This window comes from Pezoporus wallicus, unplaced genomic scaffold (assembly GCF_028554395.1).
Source record: "Pezoporus wallicus isolate ANWC-B61680 ecotype Strahan unplaced genomic scaffold, APGP_CSIRO_Pwel_v1 contig_7339, whole genome shotgun sequence".
Lineage (NCBI taxonomy): Eukaryota > Metazoa > Chordata > Aves > Psittaciformes > Psittacidae > Pezoporus > Pezoporus wallicus.
This window is the reverse complement of record NW_026636333.1, coordinates 33,244-53,726: the sequence shown is the minus strand read 5'-3', so window position 1 is coordinate 53,726 and position 20,483 is coordinate 33,244. Positions and strand designations below refer to the sequence as shown.

The following is a 20,483-nucleotide window of genomic DNA, read 5'->3' as shown; positions in this document are numbered from 1 at the left end:
GCTATAGCCCAGGGGTGGGAGCAGGGGCTGGTGCGGATGTTCCGGGTCGGAGGGGAGCGGAAGTCGGGACGTGGCCGCCGCGGCGGAGCTGGGAGGCGGAGGGCGGGCGGGTGGAGGATGGCGGCGGTGCTGAGCTCCGACCGGCTCGAGGTGTCGGTGGACGGGCTGACGCTGAGCCCCAACGCCGAGGTGCCGCACTGCGAAGCGCGGCCGGAGCAGGGGGACCCTGCGGCGGGGCGGAGCCGAGCGGGCCCCGGTTCCCCGGGCCAGGCGGAGGCCGGCGGCGAGGCGGAGGAGGCGGCGCTGAGCCTGGAGCGGCGCTGGGGCTTCGCGCTGGAGGAGCTGTACGGCCTGGCGCTGCGCTTCTTCAAGGGTGAGTCCGCCCGCGGCGCGGCCCGGCCCGCACACCCGCAGCCGGCACCGGGCTGAGTCCTGAGCCGCGGCGTCGCCCGTCTGCCCGCCGGGCCGGAGCCCCGGGTCCCCTGAGAGCCAGGGAGAAGCGGCCCCGGGGGTCGGGGCTGCAGCGGGCTGCGGCGAGCTTCGTGCCACGGCGGTCGGAGGTGGCGTGTGGGGATGCGGTTTTCCTGGTGAGGAAGGTGAGACCGAGCAGGGGACCGAGGGAAGGGCCGTGTGCCCGCTCCGTGGGGCTGGGGAGGCAGTTCCGAGGGTTTGTCTAAAAACAGAGCAAAAAGGAGGAATCCTCGCTTGTGGCATGTGAGGAAAACCCGTGTAAGCGTAGGCGAAGAGTGTGCGCTTTGAGTGCCATCGGGTCTGCTGACAGCCCGGGTGCTGGCGTGAGGTGCTGTGCCATCCACAGGATGCTCGCTTCTTCGTTGCTTCCAGTGCTGTCAGGACTCCAGCTGGCAGCCGGGCAAGGGAGCCATAAAACACCCAGGGTGTAGAGCTGGAGCGCTTGTCTCGGGATCCCCTGCAGCCAGGTTTGTTTGTGCAGGGACCTTGCCACACTTGCTTTCCTAAGAGGAGGAAATGGACTGTGGTTTCGACGGAAGAGCTGTCTTCACTCTAGCGCTCCATTGTGCCGCAGCATCTGAGCACCTCGCAGCCATGTGTCACTGCTGGAGCTCAGGCAGCTGCCGCTGAGCACGGGGCGCAGAGCTGGGAGCCCAGCGACGTGCCTGCACTTGGAGAGGCCACTCTTGTGGTGGTCGGTTGTTAGATGACTCCTGCAGGAGAGCTGCCTCTTTTGAGGGCAAGCACACTGGCAGGTGGACACCGTGCTGCAAGGACAGAGTTGTCTGTTTTCTTCACTTTGGCTGACTTGCACATTGGCAGTGGTTAGGAGCTTCTAAAGCTCTAAGCAGGTTTCGTGAACACTCGTTCTTTGACCCTATTCTGATGCCCTTCTGCAAAGCAGGTTTTTTATTAGCACACTAACGTAGAGAGGTACTTTCTTTTAAACTAGAAGATCCATAAGGGTCTTCATGTTTTTCCTCTTTTTTTTGTGCCAGAAGCTGCTGCCACCAGGGATCAGGTTGTGGTAGCATTGTATTTCTGTCTCTTTCTCCTTTCAAGCTGCTTGAAAGAGTTCTGTTTTCGTTTAATGAGCGTTTATTCTTAAAACATGATGCTTAAGAAAATGGCTCTGCAGTAGCAAATCCCTTGTCTCGGTCAGCTGTGGTCTTGTTTTGTCTTGGGTTTAATATTCTACTGGAACCTGTATTTACAGTGTAAAAATTACGCATTGTGAATGAGCTTATCTGCATTATTGCCTATTGGGTATCATGTGTTAATGGCACTTACGTTTTACCTTTGTCTCCTCTTCAATGGAGTGTTTAGGTTTCAGTTTTTTGGCTCTGTTGTTTCAGCCGTGGGGGTTTTGTTGCCTTCCTTTTATTAAAAGCTTAATTTCAGTATGTTTCAACTTACTGCTGCTCATTTAACCTTCTGCAATTTCTTATAAAGCATGGCTTTGCTCCGAAGAAGGGGATTTTCCATGCCGTACGGAGTTATCAGACTTTCCAAATGAAGACCTCGTTCCTCTTTCCTTATGGCTGGGATAAGTCACGTGAAGTCGTTGCTTGTATTTTCATCTGTATTTTTTTTTGCTGAAGGTGGCATAACACGAGGGGTTTTATTTATAGCTGTGGTGGTGAGTTACAGGGGTTTGTAATAGTTCAGATCACTGATTCTGCCAGCTTGTTCTATATCTGCATGGCTCTGAAAATAATCGGTCTCGTTTCCAAATGGTTTTCATGCATCCTGTTTCAGAACAACTGTGGGAGTGGGCATGGTTGTTTCGCAGCCTTGTGGATGCCAAGGAACAAGTACGGATTTCTCCTTTTCTTCGAGGAGCAGCATATGGGGGATCTGAAGGTTGACCCGTGGCTGATAGATCAATGCTGAGATCTTGTTTCTGATCATTCTTCTGAAAACCATACTGGTTTGGAGAGGGGAGGTGTCTTTGGAAAACTCTGTCTTAGAGCTAGTTCATATCCACGCCTCAGTGTATGGTGTTACTTACTCACACAGCTACTACAGAGCAAACAAGTGACTCAGGGCAGTGCAGTGCAGTAGTATCTGGATTAACAGTGGTGACTGGGGTGGAAGGAGCTTGGGTTGGGATACTAGAGGAGTCCCTGTGTGAGGTCAGAGGGTAAGCAGCAATTTCTAGTTAAGCATCTTCCTTTCTGCTTCACTGGGCAGACTGAGTTCTGTGGATGTAACTCATCATGCACTTTCTTCCTAGGAAAGTCGAATCTGATAAAATACTTTGGGTTTGCGTATTAGAATGGCTGCTAACACTTGTCTGTGGTGGTGTATTGCATGTAACAGAATTGCTTGAAGACAAAGACAGGGTGGGAGTGCACATGAACAATGTGAAAAACACAAATGAAACTAGGCTAAGATATTGAGGAGACTCAAAAGCTACTTCATCCTGTCTCTGATAAAGACAAAAGCAGATCTAAAATGCTTGACCCTGGGTCACTTCAACCATCAGGCCCTAGGCTGTGCAGGAGATGTGTGCTTGCTTTTTGTACCATCCATAATGGCTTGTGAAGAAAGCTTTTCAGAATAACAGAGGCATAGAAAATTGATGGTTAATAGTGTTTCAGTCTGTTTTTCTGTGAGAAAACAAGAGCCTTCCTCACAATACGCACTCTTTCCCTTGCTGCTCCTTCAAGCCTAGCTCAAGTCAACCGGCATTTTGGCTGGCATTAAGAAGCTGCTCCACTGTGCAGGATCCAGTGTATAGTGGAGAACATAGGCATGTTATTGAGAGGGGTGCATGTGTTTCTCTCTTGGACTGTCTGTAATTATGTGTCCTGGGCAGCTGGCAGAACAGAAGTGTCGCTGGTGGCTTATCCTGTTGTGGTAGGAGCTATGCCAGGGAAGGTAAGTTGTTTAAGGTGTGAGCTGTGTCCTGCTGTAGGAGGGTGTGCCTTGCACAGCTCCGACAGCAAATCTCTTCCAGTACCAAATGGCTTTATGGTTTTCCACATCCTGTCGTTGAAGTACCATTGCACTCAACCTCTCCTGTATGACAGTCCCTGAAGTGTTCATGCACTGTCTGAAGTGATTTGCAGTGCACCACATTTGAGTAGACAGTATGCAAACCATATCATTTTGGTATCTAAAAGCTCTCCTGGTATGCTAAGTATTCTGATTTTGTTTGACTGCCCCAAGTTACTTCCTCTTATCCTAACAAGAATGCATCTTTGACCTCAGCAATACATTGTTCTAAATTGTTTGACTTCACTTTTGTGTTCAGGATTAATTTGATGGCATGACTGCAGTTCATGAGTTAAGCAGGCTCTTGTTTTCAGTGTGAGAACCCCTGTAACGTATCTATGTTTGATGTGAAGTTGAGCTGTGATCACATTTAATTGGAAAGGCCAATTGGTAACTGGTTTGGTTGATGCAGAACGTCCTCAGGAGAGGAGAATTAGGAATGTAGGTGTGTCCTGGATTCTGCAGGCAGTGATTCAGTTCTCATGCTTCTCAGTTTTGGTCTTGCTCGTTAAAACTTTACCAGTTAATAGCATTAATGTGAGACTTCTACTTTTACGAGCTACAAGGTGAAAAACTTGCAGTTCACAAACTGTTTTCTAGCTGCTTCTAGATGACGCTGCTGAATGCCATCCCGTGGGAATTGGGCATTTAGAGTGAGTGCAGTCGGTGGAGCTGGGAGTGGAAACTGCTGCATGTTGTGCCATGTTTCTTACAGGGGAAGAAATAACCTGAAGTTATTAGAAGTAACATGATGCAGTCTCTTAAGCGTGTTTCTTAAACTCCCTTGAGTCTAAATGTGTGGTTTTATACCAATTCATGTCAATGGTGCAGTGCCACCAAGTGACATAAGCCTCTGTTATCTGCATTTCATTGCTAGTTATAGCTTCAGTTTCTGTTGTGTTTGCATGCCAACACAAATGGTGGTCAGCGAAGTGCCTGTAGCATAAGGAGGGTCGTTAATGGTTTAAGTACTGGTTTTCAGGGTTCTTCAGCTGAGCTGCCCTCAGTGGATCTCTCTTTTGCAGGCATCTAAACAAAGAAGGCACTGTCAAGGGATTGCTTTCTGGGCTGTGAGCACATGCTGCTGGGTTCTGTTGAGCTAAAAGAAGTCTTCTGATCTGTAAGAAAGCTGAGACATTCTCTGACCCTATTGGGTCAGACACAGCAGTGGCATAGGGAGGGACGTATAGTTGCCACACTACTGCTGTGCACATCCTTTGGATTTCTCAGTGTGTTCCCCAGAGCTCTTTGATGTTCTTCAGCTTCCTGGCAGCTATATTAGATGTGTGGGTAATACTTAAATGGGACATTCATGGATGCTTGAATAAATTTGGCGCTTCTACTTGTCTGGACTCACTAATGCTGGTTTTGGCATATCTGACTCTGCAGATGGCTTCAGGTCCTCTGGTTCGGTTTAACAGCAACAATTCCAAATCTTTGAAAGGATTATATACTGTGGTTCATGCTGAAGAATTCGACTGAAAAATAGCTAATGTACAACTGCGCTCTCTTGAGCGGCTCCAAATATTTTGCTGAGAGTCTGCTTTTAATCTGCATTATCTACAAGTTGCTGAATGCCTGTCTCATACTTTTTCTCATCTGTCTATTTTCCTCTCTTACTTAGCATGTTTGTTGTTCTTCCCTTGGGTTGCCACTCTTTGTAAATGTAGGCTTTTGGTTTCTCTTTAGAGTTAAGGCTTGAGGTCTGACTTCTCTGTTCTGTGAAAGTGCAGATATGTGGTGTACAGCATGGGAAACGTTTTTATTCCCTTTAACCCTCTTCAGAAGCAAGTTCAAGTACTGATGATGTTAGCTGGCTTAGGTAGCGGTCTGGTATAGCAAATAGCTATGGGTTTTGGCAGACAGTTGTAGGTATGCAGGTTGTGCAAGGTAAATCATGCCATAGGGACCCCCTTGAGATACATACTTGGCTCAGAAGCCTGGGAAAACTTCAGTGCAGTACCCTTATCGATGGACTGGCTTTTAAGCACACTGCCCCAGGATATGAAGTATGATTTCAAAGGGCATGTTGTTCACTGAGGCTAAGGGAAGCGCTTGCTACCTAATAAGCAAGTTCCCAGTTAAATATGAAGTGTGAAGAGTTAAGGAAAAGACAGAGAGCAGGAGACCTGAGTCCCAGGGAGAGATTTGGACACGAAGATTTGCATCTCTTAAGGACCACAGACTTGTTGGGGTGGGAAGGGACCTCTGAAGAGTGTAGAATTTAGCCCCCTGTGTTCAGAGCCAGTTTCTCAGGACCGCGTCTGTTTGGCGTTTGAATATCTCCAAGGGTGGAGACTTCTGAATCTTTCTGGGCAGCCTGTTGCAGGGCTTGAGCACTCTCACAGTAAAAAACCAAACCAACCAATCGCTCTTACGCTTAAGTGGAATTTCCTATCATGGAATCACAGGATGGTTTGGGTTAGAAGAGACCTTAAAGCTCATCCAGCTCCAGCCCCCTGCCACGGGATGGGACACCTTCCACTAGACCAGGTTTCTCCAAGCCCTGTCCAACCTGGCCTTGAACACTGCCAGGGATGGGGCATATTTCAGTTTGTGTCTGTTGCTCTTATCCTTTCACTGAATACCACTGAGCAGAGTCTGGTTCAGTCTTTGCAACCCCCTCTTCTCCACCCCACCAGGTATTTTTGGAAGTAGATATTTTTGTAGAGAAAGGCTTCTGGTTTTTTGAAGCTGGAAGCTATATTTGCTGTTAAGTTGTGCGACAGTGGGAGAAGAGTGAATCCTTGAGATTCTGGAAGAGTGAAGTGGTCCTCTAAGAATGGGTAATAAGTAATTAAATGTTTACCTTCCTAATTCTTTGGTTCTGGCTTCATAACAGATGGTGTGGTTCATCCTGATGTTTTATCCAAGACCAGCAATGTGCTGAACTTGGTCTGTCGAAAATACAGCTTCTTGCTGTAAACACCTTCTCTGTGGGTTGGCTTCTGATTTTCAGAAGTATTCACTTGGATTTTCTCAGTAAGCCATAATAGAGGTATTGCCCCTTCTCTTTCGCTCTGAGATTTGCTGCTTTTCCTCCTAATAACTCTGTTCACAAGCATCAACTGAGCAATTTTGCTGCATGTAAATGTCAGCCCTAGAATTCAGGTGTGAGCTGGATTGTTCAGTTTGGGGCTGTAAACAGCTTGTTCCGGAGGAGAGCTGGAAACGAGCGGCAGCTCTGCCTGCAGTTCCTGACTTCATGGGGAGCAGTTAGTAGTACAGTCATGTGAAATGGCTGTTGCTTACCTCTGGTAATAACTCCCTCATTTCAGCCCTTCCAAAAGGAGATTATGCTTATTTATTTGTTTTCTTGCTCAAGAAAAAGGTCTCTTCTTAATGAGCAGTGTAATTACGTGTAGCGGTGCTTTTTCCTGTGATTTGTTTTGACACTTTAAATGTGCTGAGATAAGTCCTAGCTGACTAATTCATGTATAATTTTAGATCAACGCAAGTCTCTTCTTACCAGTAAGTGCCTGGCAGGATCTAACCAGATCTGCTTCAGAAGGTGTTGTAGTGGAGCCATTGGAATTCTGATTATGTTCAGGTTTACGCTGCCTGTGTCTTGCAGCTGGAGCTCTCTATGCACGTTGGTGCTGATGGAGTCACCTCTAAGACTTTTCATTTATTCCAGCTGCCTTGGCAAAGTGCAGCAATCCAGTTCCCTCAAGGAAAGCTCTCGCTTAATTCTCATTTTCCCTCTCTGCAGTTTTCCTTGCCTGAAGGCTTGCTTTTTCCACTCCCATTGAGGCGAAGAACACGAAAGGAGAGCAATCTGTAACGTTAACATCACCTCTTTCTTTGTGGAAACCCCTTCCTAGCCACTCTACAGCAGACTTGGCAGAGACATTTGATTTCAGTTAAGGTTTTTAAGTATTTCAGGGCTATAGATCCATGTGGTATGATGCTTAACTAATTATCGTAAATATTTATGTGATAACTTGCTAGCTAAGTGTGACTGGATGGTATGATGAAAAACACATCACAATTCAGTTTCAGCAGCTGAAGTAGGTATGTTTCTTCTGGACAGGTCTATACTTCATCTGAATTTGTCTAACCTTTTGTGACTTGACTTTTACTCTTCTTTTTATGAAGGAAATGGTGGTGGTTATACAAAATGTTCTTTGCTGTCCCATGCCTAATCAATTAATCACAACAGTGAAACTGTCTTTTGGTTTTTGTCCTACAGAAAAAGATGGCAAAGCTTTTCATCCAACATACGAAGAAAAACTCAAACTTGTGGCACTGCACAAGCAGGTTCTGCTGGGACCTTGCAACCCTGACACTTGCCCTGAAGTTGGATTCTTTGATGTTCTGGGGAATGATAGAAGGTAAAAGGACTGGTGCTCTTCTTGGTCTTAACTCTGCTTTTCCTGTCTGAAGATGACATCCAGTTTCCGCAGTAAGAAGACAAGTATGTGGGTTGCCTCGATACGTGTGTATGGTAGTGGAAAGCGAAAGTGGCCTCTTCAAATGCATCTTGGAAATCTGAGTCACAGTTCAGTAAAGGTGCTAACAGAAGGTTATTGGGTTTTTTGAACCGCATTAGGAAAAGCTGCTGTGCTGACAGTCCAATTTCTCACAGCAGTGTGAGGCTTCGTGGCTATGCATTAATGTGCAGGGCCATTTTTCATCCTAACCCCCACACCAGGGTTACAGCACACCAAACCTGTCACCAGTGGTAGCAGCCTTCACCAAAGATAACTTCTGATTTCAGATACCTGATGCCTTCAGACTCTGAGTAAACCTTTGTGAGATCTGGCCACTCCCAGTGTCTCTCGTGCATTGCTGTGCTTGTTCAGGCTGTGCTTGCAGTGTTCATTGTTGCTATTTCTAGTGGGAAGGTAATGTGCAACGCAGCACTGGCTTCTTGGAGCTGGACCCAGTGCACTGCTTTTGCCTAGATGGATGTAGCTTTCCATTAGGAAGAACCAGGCTGTTGGCATTAAACTAACTGAAGCGCTATAATCAGTGGTTGTTACCATGTTTGTTCATCCAGTAAAACGTATGCATTCTTTCCCTCAAACTAGAGTGGATGGAGGGTAGAAAAGTATTTCAGGTTCATTTGTTTTCTGGGAAGCTTTTGGATGTAGTTCAGAATTCTAAGTAGGGTTGACGGCATGTATGAGATTTTATCTAAGCACCGAGTTATGCCTGTCTGAAGGAGTTCTTCTGGTGCAGGCAGAGGAGAGCACTTTGGGGAGAAAGCTGTTGGTGCTCTGAAACTGCGTATGATAAACTTTGGTCCTTGGTCTCCCAACTTTTTTTGCTTTGCTGGGTTCTCAGAGTTCATTGCTGACTTCAAAAGAGTTGAGCCTTCTGTTATTTCAGCTGATTTCTCTCTCTCAGGAAGGAATGGGCTGCCCTTGGAAACATGTCAAAGCAAAAAGCTATGACAGAATTCGTTAAGCTCCTGAATAGGTGCTGTCACTTGTTTTCAACGTATGTCACTTCCCACAAGATAGAGAAAGAAGAACAAGAAAAGAAAAGGTAATGTTTGAGTCCTCTGATGTTGGAGAATATGGAGCGTATAACTCTTGACCTATGGACAGTATCACAGCTAGCTTAGGCTGAATTTGTCCTGGGAAGAGAAGGGCTTGAGGTTGAGGTGGCTCTGCTACCACTTAGAGCAGTGGTAAAGGCTCTTTTAAGCCTTTTTACTTTGCCAGTAATGAATGATTGCCTCTGAGGTGAAGACTCCTAGAATAGAAAGAGTTGTTTTAATTTTGCTGATACTGTCATCTGCTTGAGAAGTACACACTTCCCAGTGTCTGCACCAATACGCCTGTGGACTAACCATACACAGAACATGAAACTGTCATGTGCTTTAAACTCCTCTTCTAGCATGGGCTCACAGCTTGACAAAGGCTATCTTCTACTGTCATTTACGTATCATCTGATTATTAAAATACGGTATCCGTGTGTTTATTGAACAGATGTTAAAGCTTGGGAGATGTGTTTAAGCTTTCCAGGCAATTTTCTTCTACTGTTCTCTGCTAGAGATAGTATAGTAACAGGTTTAAATACCAAATTATAATACAGAGTTTACACTTGTTGTCATACTGTGGAGTGCAGTAAAACTAAGCAGTGATATGTTTTCTTCTTGTGTCCAACAAGACGCTTCTCTAGGCCAATTTAAGTGGGAGGAGATGATACCAGGCGAAAAACCTTATTGGGTAGGCAAAAGGCAGGTTACAGCATGTTGAAAATAACTCATCCTAGGATTGTAGGAATGCTGAAGTAGCTTATTGAGTGGATGTTGCAGAAGAGAAGAGGAAGAACGAAGGCGGCGCGAAGAGGAAGAGCGTGAGCGTTTACAAAAAGAAGAAGAAAAACGTAGGCGAGATGAAGAGGAAAGACTTAGAAGGGAAGAAGAAGAGAGGAGGAGAATAGAGGAGGAACGACTTCGCATGGAACAACAGAAGTGAGTAGCTGAAACAAGCAACACACTTGAGACAACTGTATTAACTGTTTAAATAGTTATGCTAGGATTGAATATCTGAAGTTCAGAGCACTCGAGTCTGGCAGTGATGTTTTCATCCTTAGCTGAGAGGGTCATAGTATGTAGAGAATAATTATCCTTGCACGTTATTATATGCAGCCTTCTCAGATCAAAGTGCCAGGGAAGCTTTGTTTAAAGAGAAGCTCTGGAGGTTTTTGGATTCAAGGGCTGCACCTCATGAAAACTTGTTGCTCTGCTTCTTAAATGATTAATGCTGCACTCAGCCGAGCAGAGTTAAATGTCCAGCTGGAAGCATTTTTTGAACTGTGACTTGAAAGTTTCTATCCTCTCCCAGGAGATGGAGCCTTGAAAAAGGGATAACTGCAGTTCAGTGGGGTGTTTTGAATGCATGGCTGGAATTTCCTAATGGGGTAGCCCAACACTATGTCCTTAAACGTACTGCTTTTCTAGGAAATGTGAAGTGTCTGCAGGTCTCATTTGTACAATGGCAATCACTGGATCTTAGCACCTTTCTAAAAGGGATGCAGCATTCATGGTCAAATGCACTAAACCTCTGTTTGTAGCCTGAATTAAATTGTTTACTTAGAGTGTACAGCTCTAGTTACATTTCATTGTTCCCATCGCATCTCTATGTGCTGAAAATGTGGATCTAGCTTTGCACACATAATATTTAAGAAAATATTGTATCATCAAAGCTTCTTCAGTAACCAACCATTTTCCACAAGAAAGATGTCTTTTCAAGAGGTGGCTCTGAAGTAGATCCTGTGTTTGCTGTGTTTGAGGAGGGAGCAAATAATTAGTCCAAAAGTTTTGCTGTTTGTTTAACATGGTGAGAGCCAGAGGAGTGTCAAATACAGACATAAATGAACAGAGAACACAACAGGAACTGTTGCACAGTGCTAGGTAACAAGAGCTGACGTACGCCTTGAAGTTAAGAGAGTTTTATTTTAAACATGAATAGCAGATGTGTATTAAGTGATCGTAGCAGGTTACAGAGATAAAGACTTGAGACAGTAAAGGAATGTGGGTATGTATATACAGGCCAAGTGTATCTAAACTGATCATCATTTGGGGAAGAGTAATTGAGCCTTGCCCTTTAGTATACTAAACCAGTCTAATTCTGGAGTTTTTAAAGGATGATTTTTGGCGTAGGAAGAAGAGTGGGGAGGAAAGAATTACACCTGCATTTGTGTGATGCTGCTTCCTTCTTTTGTAGCATTGATAGTTTGTCACTGGTGGATATAACATGCGAGACAAACCCTGGAGCGAGCTAGTAATTTTACTGTAGAGTTTTTGTTAGCCCTTTGGAAAGAGGAGCAAAACTGAGCCTGTGCACAAGTAACTTATGTGTTCCTCCTGAAGTTTCAGCAGTTGAGTTCATTGCAGGTGCAGATGCCCTGTTTGGCAGGACCTTTGTTCCTGATTTAGGCCACAGTCAGTCACACTTTTCGTATTTGTTTGCATGATGTCCTGGGAAATTAAGATAGTAATGTGGTGTGTTCTTTGATGGACCAGAAAGCATTGTTGTGCTGTCCACACCAGGTATGGCCTTACCACTGCCTGCAGAAGGGCTGCTAGAAGGATGGTTTCTGCATGTTTTCTGGAGAAACCAAATGTGGGTCTTTTCTCTTGCTTGTTTGAGTAATTTAGTCATGCATTTTTTGTAGCACTACCTCTTGATCAGACTGCAGATTGAGAATTATGTAAGAGCTTTTGTTTCTTCAAGCATTGGGTAAAAATTGTTGCTCCCTTCTTTATATTCTCAGCTTTTTTTTTTTTTGCAAAGTTCACATTTGCTTTGGCTATGGGTTCTGCTCTATTATGTAGATTTGTCTTAATTGGGTTTTGCAGGAATTGAATTAGCTGTCTTTGAGGCCACTTAAATGACTTAAATACAGGGATTTCCCCAATACCCTTAGCTGCTGGTAATCTTCATACTCTCCTCCTACCAATCTAGGCAACAGATAATGGCAGCACTGAACTCCCAGACTGCCATTCAGTTCCAGCAGTATGCAGCCCAGCAGTATCCGGGCAACTATGAACAGCAGCAGATCCTAATTCGGCAGCTCCAGGAGCAGCATTATCAACAGTACATGCAGCAGTTGTATCAAGTCCAGCTTGCACAGCAACAGGTATGGCCAAGCAGCTGAGAAACTTGGATTTTGTGTTCCAGGCTGTCTCTGGGGGGTGCTTACTTGTCTCCTTGAAAAGATAATTGCTACAAGGGGAGGTAGTGTCCTAGTGACTAATGCTGCTTCAGATTCAAACACGAGAGCCCCATTATTTGATCCTTCCAAGTAGTTTTCTGAAGCAGCAGTTAGTTAAGAAAACTTGAAGCAGCCATTAGTAATTACTTGGTTCAATATTATTCTTGGAGACCAAATGTGAAACGCTCTGCTGCAGCATCGATTGCGTGTGTAATTTAATGGGGGTAACATACCAGTGCACCTGAGCATGAACAAAGCTATTCCAGTGACTCTCTGTGTACGTATCACCCCTGAAGATCTGTGCAGAGCAGCAGTCTTTGGTCAGCCATGTGTTTCCAGCTGAACATGTTTGCAGCACTGTCGTGTCACTGCTGGGTTTGAGAGCGCTCGTCCCTGCCAACTTGAGCACTACTGATTTCTCCCTCCTTTTGCATCTATTGTCTCACGTCAGTATCTAATCACGTTGCTCCCTCGTGATTTGGGTGGGAGGACAAACTTTTATATTTCTGGTATCAATGGGTGGAGGTAGCACATTACTACTTTGCAGGGTTTTTTTGCTTCAGCTTAGAAGGCTAATTCTGTTGAGGGGAATCTTGCATCTCTAGCAAAAGTGCTGTATTCACTTCTCAAGCTATTTTAAAGTTCAGAGATGTCCATCTGTAACTGTCTTAGGCAGATGTAAGCCAGAATTCAGACTCTCGTATGTCTGACCTCTCTAAGCATGACCTGAATCTTAAATGGCCTATAGCTGCCAGCCTGAGATCTGTTCTTCTTGAGCTAAAGACTTAACAGGAAATTAGTTACTGAATTTTAAGTCATAATGTGCTCTGATGAGGTGGCTGTGCTCAGCGAAGAACTGTCCAAGGAAGAAAGCCATATGAACCCATGGGAACCTCATGAAATTCAACCAAGTGCAAGATCCTGCACCTGGGTCAGGGCAGCCCCCAGTATCAGTATAGACTGGGGATGAGGGGATTGAGAGCAGCCCTTCAGATGGGATTTGGGGATACTGGTGGTTGAAAAACTGGGCATGAGGTGACAATGGGCTCTTGCAGCCCAGAATGCCAACTGGATCCTGGACCGCATAAAAAGGAATGTGGCCAGAAGGCTGAGGGAGGAAGGTTATTCTCCCCCTCTACTAGGCTATTAGGAGATCCCACCTGGAGCCCTGCTTTCAGCTCTGGGGTTCCCAGTACAAGATAGACATAGCCCTGTTAGAGTAGGGCCACAAAAATGCTCAGAGGTCTGGAACACTTCTCCTATGGGCACAGGCTGAGAGAGTTGGGGTGGTTCAGCCTGGGGAAGAAAAGGTTCCGGTGAGACATTGCAGCCTTTCAGTACTTGAAGGAGGCTTATAAAGAAGACAGAGAAGGACCTTTTTGCAAGGGCCTGCAGCGACAGGACAAGGGGCAGTGATTTTAATTAGGGAGCTTAGGTTTAGATGGACATAAGGAAGAAATTTGGTTTACAGTCAGGGTGGCCAGACACTGGATCAGGTTGTCCAGAGGAGTTGCGGATGCTCCATCACTGGAAGCGTTCAGATCAGATTGGATGGAATATTGAGCGGTCTGATCTAGTGAAAGGTGTACCTGCCCTTGGCAGGCAGGTTGGACAAGCTTATCTTTAAAGGTTCCTTCCAAGCCAAACCATGATCTGGTGCAGTTGAAGTGGTATAGGAAAGTCAGAGGCTTCTTGCACTGTTATAGTTACTCCTGAAGCTTAATGACACCTTAGTACCAGTGCTTTGGTGTCCTAGTGGTAAGCAAAAGCTATAGCCTCATCAGTCTTGCCCTTCTGTAATTGATACTACTCCCTTGAGACTGAGGTGTCAGACACTGCTGCCAATTTTCCTCACTGCTATCAGGCACTGCTTCTTTCAGTCATTGCTGTCTGCTTTCTACCTACAGAAGACTAATGTCCTCCAAGACCTGGGCAAAACAGCCTTTCCTTTATAGTGGCTTACAAGATAGAAAGTCTGCTAGGTAGTGAAGCTTATGTTTCACATCTCTACTTGGACAACTCTTGTAAAGGAAAGGATGAAAAAGCAGCATGCAACTGAGCTAAAATTACCTAATTCTGCTTCAGACTTTCCTGAAGGCTTCTGAGGAATACTCTTTTTTTGGATCACTGTATCTCAGCCACCTTGGCTGCAGTTAAAAAGCGCTGTTCTGTCATAGTTGCTATGGATCAGCTTATGATGCCATTAATTTTGGAAGGGCTGTATGCAGTAGTTGTCTAGAAAAATTTTTGCCACTTTACATTGACTCACTGTATAGAACTGTAGTAGAAAGTGGATCTGGGCAGCACCGGTTCAATTGCTCAGCTTTGAAATCTAACTAATGTTGGACTGTACTGTCTTCATACCATGTTCTGTTCATTCATCAAAGTCATGTGTGTATTAAGTTATTCTTTAAAGAATGGTACTGTGAATTATACTTCTTCCCTGTCCCCACAGAGAAACATGTATAATCGCTCTGTACTGATAACTAGGAGCAGGGGAATAAGCCTTGAAGCTAAAGGGGTAATATGTCCTGCTTAAATCCAAAGGATGGTTGTTACCTTGTATAATCTCATTTTAGGTGTATTTAATCCTTTGTACAGGGACAGCATGATAAATTCCACCTAAAGAGCTTCAGTGTACGCGAGTCATGTTCTAAAAGATGCACTTCTGAGCTTTAATAACTCCTCTCCCAGATCACTTGCAGTCGTTGTGGCTCTTGAGCATCCTGCTTTCATATCAAATAACTGCCTTTGTGGATTTGATAGAGAGCCCTGTTGAGCAAGTTAAGTCACAAATTGGCAGTACTTAATAGACCTCAAACACTTCTAGCTCTTTCAGACCTGGATGAGCTCGGGCTAGAACCCTTTGAGCCCACTGCTAAAAACCAGCAAACAAGTCATCACTTTGATTTTGAAAGCAATGTTCTAGGAATTACTGAAATGCAGAACTTCCCCAGTTAAGTGTTTGTTGTGTGTGCCCAGATTAACTTGGAGGCTGAATCTTTTTGTTCAGGTTGTGTCCACCAGCTTAGAACAGAGTGAATTCACTTCCCCAGATACTAAGTAGATGTAGTTATCAGTGGTTAATGGAAGCTGCTTATGGGCTTTTGTGTCGAGCCCCTTCCTGGGGTGTAGGGGGAGATTCTTTCAAGTGTCTTTCTGTCTCCCTCTTCCAACAGAAGGTATCTTGGGATGGTTTGGTTTTATTGACTTAATTTCTGTCATTTTAGGCAGCCTTACAAAAACAGCAGGAGGTGGTTGTGGCATCGACAGGGACACCCCTGACTACTGCATCGAAGGCAAATTCACCTGCCCCAGGGGACACCCCGTCTATTAACGGGCAGGCCAGTACCCATGCAGACAGCCCTGAAAAGGAGCTGGATCCAGAGGTTTTGGAAGAAGCACTGGAAAATGGACCAAAAGGTAGGGCTGTCTAGATTCCTTAATTAAAAATACATAGTAAAAGCTCTTCTTAGGATCTGAAGTATGGTTACTGTGGCTCTTTGCTGGGCTTCATTGGGTTATGCAAAAGCTAGCTTTGATTCCTGGGTCCAGGCTCTCTCAAGGGAGTACAGTATTGCACAGGCAAAACTCACCTTTGTGAGGAGAGAAAGAGGACACGGTAAAGGCATTTCAAGCCAAGTGGACGGGATCCAGAACCTCTTTTTACCCTTGACTTGAAGGAAAGGGGTATGAAAGTTACAGCAGAAAGGCATTTTGTGCAGTAATATAGAATGTTCAGTCTTGTTTGAACTTGGTCAAAACTGAATGATTTATCCTTGCAGATGAAAATAAAGCTGAATTCTTACTCTCTCTGAATGCTGCCCTACTTACATACAGTCCAGATTGCTATCCCCCCCCCCCCCCATTTCCCACCTTCCTCAGCTCCTAGGAAGCTGTGGAAAGGGAACAGGAAAAGTTGCCTCCTAGTAGCGCTTTCATTGCTGTTATTTCTGAGTGTTACCTCTGTACTTTCATCAACAATCAGCATAGAATCAACACCATAGAACAGCTTGGGTTGGAAGGGACCTTAAAGCTCATCTAGTTCAGCCTCCCCCCTGCTGTGAGCAGGGACACCTGCCACTAGGTGAGGTTGCTGCAAGCCCTAGAGACTTTTTGGATCCCAGTATGAAATCAACACTAGCATGGTCCCTGTCTGTCTAATGAGGTGTCCAGTTGTTTTAGTCAGGATCTGACAGTTTCTACACAAATATACCACCTCTGGTTCTGTCACATTAAAACTCCTTTCAGTGAAGGCTTCTGTGCAATGTAACCCCATCACGTGTCACAGTAAATTAGTCTTCTGAGTTTTCTGTGTAAGCACTATTGGTTTAAGTATGGTGGGTGGGTAAACTGGTAGGATTTGAATGTGCAGTGTCATATCTGAACTTGCACTGCATTTTGTGCAAGTTTCAACCATGAAAAGGTGTTTCTTAAGGAAATAAAAGTAAAAATAACTTGGAAGCAACTCTGATGCTTGTGGTGCTCAAGTGTCCCTAAGGCACACTCAAGCATGCAGCATAAGTAGCTGAAACAAAGCTTAACTGGAGTCTTTCCTCCCCTCTCTCCAGATTCTGTTCCAGTGATAGCTGCCCCATCGATGTGGACACGACCCCAGATAAGAGACTTCAAGGAGAAAATCCGGCAGGATGCAGACTCTGTGATCACAGTGGGCCGAGGAGAAGTTGTTACAGTTAGAGTACCAACTCATGAGGAGGGCTCTTACCTCTTCTGGGAGTTTGCTACAGACAATTATGACATTGGTTTTGGGGTGTATTTTGAATGGACAGACTCCCCTAATACTGCAGTCAGTGTGCATGTCAGCGAATCCAGTGATGATGAGGATGAAGAAGATGGTAAGTGTGCTTATTTATATGATCTTCCAGTCCTGCAGAGCTTGCCATGGGGGAAAACATAACTGATGTCCTAGTTCCCCCAACTTCCATCTAGTTGGAATCTTCTCTTCAATTTGCAATAGGAAGTGCAATTCTGGAAGTAATTTCAGTTACCTTATGTGGTCACAGTTAAAGCAGTTGAGGGTGGGGACATCCTTTTCCTAAGCTTTACTTACTCCTTAGTGTGCCCTTGTGTCCAGCTCAGCTGTTCAGTAACCTAGATTGAAACCCTTGCTATAATAGAGCATAGTGTGGATCTGCATGCTGAAAACCTTAAGCAGTATCCTGCCCTGCTCTTCATGAGCCTTTTCTATGGAGGAAGTTCCCTTGAGGCTTCAGAGGGCAGCTTTTAATAGAGCAGTTCCTGGTAGTGGCCAGGACACAGGTCACAGCCTTTGCCTATGAGGGAGCCTAAATACCACCAGGAAAAACCATTTTGAAATGGGCAAGTGACGTGCTTGGAAGGAATTGCTCTAACACAGGAAGCTGTGGCCTTCTGGATATTACCCCTGAGTAATCACAGTAGTGTGTATGTGGGGTCAGTATCAGTCAGTGTTGGGTACTGTCTGAATGAAAACTGGAGTTTTCATGCAGTTTGGCATCTGTGCAAACTGTCTGAGCTTTGGTTTTGGAGAGTTTTAATATCAAACTGTAAAATCCATGATAAAGTGCTCACTGTGCCTCCTGCTTCTGAATGCTTTAGCCACTGCCTCTGTATGAACCCCTTCGGCCCAACTGGTTTCTAACTAACAAAGAGTGCCTTGTGCACCACAGATCAGTCTGACTTTCTGTTGTAAAGGTTTCACCCATGTTAACTGACACCTTTTTTTTTGCCCTTGCAGAAAATGCTAGCAGTGAAGAAAAAGCCAAAAAGAATGCCAACAAGCCTCAGCTCGATGAAATAGTGCCTGTGTACAGACGAGACTGTCACGAAGAAGTGTATGCTGGCAGCCACCAGTACCCAGGGAGAGGAGTTTATCTTCTTAAATTTGACAACTCCTACTCTCTATGGAGGTCAAAAACAGTTTACTACAGAGTTTATTATACTAGATAAAGGTGTGGCTGTGTCTGAGGCTGGGCTGTGCAGAAGATGTCATTTTAGTTGGAATTTTCTTCAGGCATAATGGATCCTTTTGAGTCTGTGTTTTATCCTGTCTGTATCTGTATGGTTTGTGTGAACTTCTAACAAGTAGACACTGGGATCTTCCTGCTCCATGACACTAATGCATATTGCATTGGGCTTAACAGAGGATCTCCCTAGCTCTTTTGGGTATTGGAGTTAACCAATGGAAGTCATTGGCTCCAGTGCTAAGGTCACATCAGTTGCATTTGTTAAACCCTCATGAAAAAGGGGGAGGGAGTTGCTGGCTCACTGGCTGGGTGATCTGATGTTTCCAGGTCTGGATGCTTTGAATAACTTGTTAACAGTTCATTTAAAGTCCCATCAGTAACTGGTAGATTTGGATGCAGTTTGCTGTGTAGCAAGTTTCTCTTAACTGTAATTGAATGTCAGATTTTTACACCATTAAAACTTGAAACTTTTAAGTTGATGCAGTTTAGAAACAAGTTGTCTCGCTTCTGTCCTCATCAAAGAAACATTCAGTTCCTGAAACCAGTGTAGTGGCTAAGATAAGGATGAAGAGCATCCTGAAAGTACAGCAAATAACCTCTTCTGAATGACAATTAAAAGTATATGTAACAAGGAAAACCTTAATCTCTCTGCCCCGCTGCTAACCCTAGAATAAAAAGTAACTCTTTGAGGCAATTGACTTTGAACCAGGGCACAAACTGTTTCTAAGTTTGGTGGGTTTTTAATGGGGTAGACAAAAAAATACGTACCTCTACAAACCTGAAACCAGTTTTCTGCACAATGTTCTGGTTTGTCTGTTTCTGTAAGACCTGAATAAGTGCGTTGTGCATCTGAAGAGCAGTAAGTCACTTTGATAAAGTATAGGAGTTAATGTTGCACTAACTATGGAAATCACTGCCAGTCCGTTTTAGTCTGAGCTGGTGATACTTGGGTGCAGGCTTCCTGCTTTAATCTGTAACTGTCTGCAGAAAGGCAGAGTGCACATACAGATAATAATGTAGCTTTAATCTCAGTTCCATATGGTTTGGTTGGGGCATTTCATATTTTGTATAGTGGAAAAATGCAGGTGGCTGCTTAAGGCTGCAGTAAGAATCCACTCTCCTTGGAGCCCTGTACCCCAGGGGGTGATAACTTGTGTAAGTGCTCTCTGTGTGGGTAATGCACTTTGTTACTGGAAGAAAACGGTTACTTTGGGTTTCTCAGATGAGTTCTTGCAGTAAGACTTCCATTGATTAGCTGCAGCATGTACAGTTCCATGGCAAATGATGTTGAGTTTGTTTGGATGATCAGTTTGTACATACATGATACTTTCCTTTCCTCATACCAACCATGGAGATACTTCTCCTAGAGTGCTTAAACCTGTCATCTTACATTTGGTTCAGCAACACCGTACCAGCTTCTAGCTAGTTAGTGCTGCTTTATCCAAATGCACTGTACAATGTTCTGCTCTTGTGTACATACAGTATATAGACCACGAGTTTAGGAAGTACCTTGCTTTTAAAGAAAACTGTATTTAATGTAAAAAAAAAAGGAAAAAAAAAACCCCTTTTAAAAAGGCAGGCACTAATATATTTCTTCTGGTCTTCAATTTAAATCTTCTTTTTTTTTGTCCATACAAAAATGTTACAACTTTTTCCTTGGAGAATCTCTGTTCTTGGGAGCGGTGTTTGTCGCTTTAAATGGCAGCACTTACTGTCATGTGTTGGATGTTAGAACTTTTACGTTTCCGGACTTTTTTTATTGCCTCTGGCTGTTGATTAGTACAGTACAAGTGCGATTTCAAGATACCTTGAGATAGTATTTAATCCGAATTAAAATACATTTATCTGTAATGCTGTTGGCTTTTTATTAACTTGGAAACCTTGGCATTGCTGCGTATGGCTGTTGTCTTCCCGCTCGTCTGTAAACCGTCCGTACTGTGCAAACACCGTGGGCTTAGCAGCTAAGTCACTTGGACCAAAGACTCTGCACGAACCTCTGCGTGAGGCTATTTGTTAATATTGGAAGAGCCCAACTTGAACAGGAAAACCTTTGGTTTTGAAAAGGTTGGATATGGGCAGTTAAAACTTGTAAGCTATTTTGTGCCTAGGAGCAAAGGGCCTACCTTTCCCCCTGCAGCTTAATTCCCCAGTCCTGAAAAGCCCTTGACCTAAAGGGCAGGAGATAGGCACCACCATGCACAGTTTAGACTGAATGAGAAGAGAAGCCAGAGGCAAAAAGGCAAGTTATGCTAAGGTTGGTTGACCAGAATCTCCTTACTAGTAAGTAGCTTTTATCGTGGAGCTGAGACCATGGTTTGGTAGGTGGGCCAGGTCCCATTGGCACCATCTGTCCCCAGCCTCTCAAGCTGGTGC

General features: G+C 44.7%; 1 protein-coding gene across 2 annotated transcripts; it reads left to right on the top strand.

Moving 5' to 3' along the window:
- The first annotated feature begins 56 nt into the window (after positions 1-56).
- Positions 57-19,961, top strand: ACBD3 (acyl-CoA binding domain containing 3). Of its 2 annotated transcripts, none has more exons than XM_057400028.1 (8): positions 57-373; positions 7,664-7,805; positions 8,824-8,964; positions 9,740-9,898; positions 11,895-12,069; positions 15,375-15,567; positions 16,716-17,000; positions 17,882-19,961. In XM_057400028.1, exons 1-8 carry the CDS (start codon positions 118-120, stop codon positions 18,091-18,093), a joined length of 1,563 nt encoding a protein of 520 aa, XP_057256011.1. In that variant the 5' UTR covers positions 57-117; the 3' UTR covers positions 18,094-19,961. The 2 variants fall into 2 exon arrangements, with proteins under 2 accessions (XP_057256011.1, XP_057256012.1); XM_057400029.1 differs by lacking the exon at positions 57-373 and adding an exon at positions 6,239-6,257.
- The last annotated feature ends 522 nt before the right edge of the window (positions 19,962-20,483 follow it).

Coding starts and splice junctions, on each gene's coding strand:
- ACBD3 (XM_057400028.1), top strand. CDS start 118: ATGGCGGCGGTGCTGAGCTCCGACCGGCTCGAGGTGTCGGTGGACGGG. Junction 9,899..11,894: donor CTTCGCATGGAACAACAGAA/GTGAGTAGCTGA, acceptor CTACCAATCTAG/GCAACAGATAATGGCAGCAC. Junction 15,568..16,715: donor ACTGGAAAATGGACCAAAAG/GTAGGGCTGTCT, acceptor CCCTCTCTCCAG/ATTCTGTTCCAGTGATAGCT.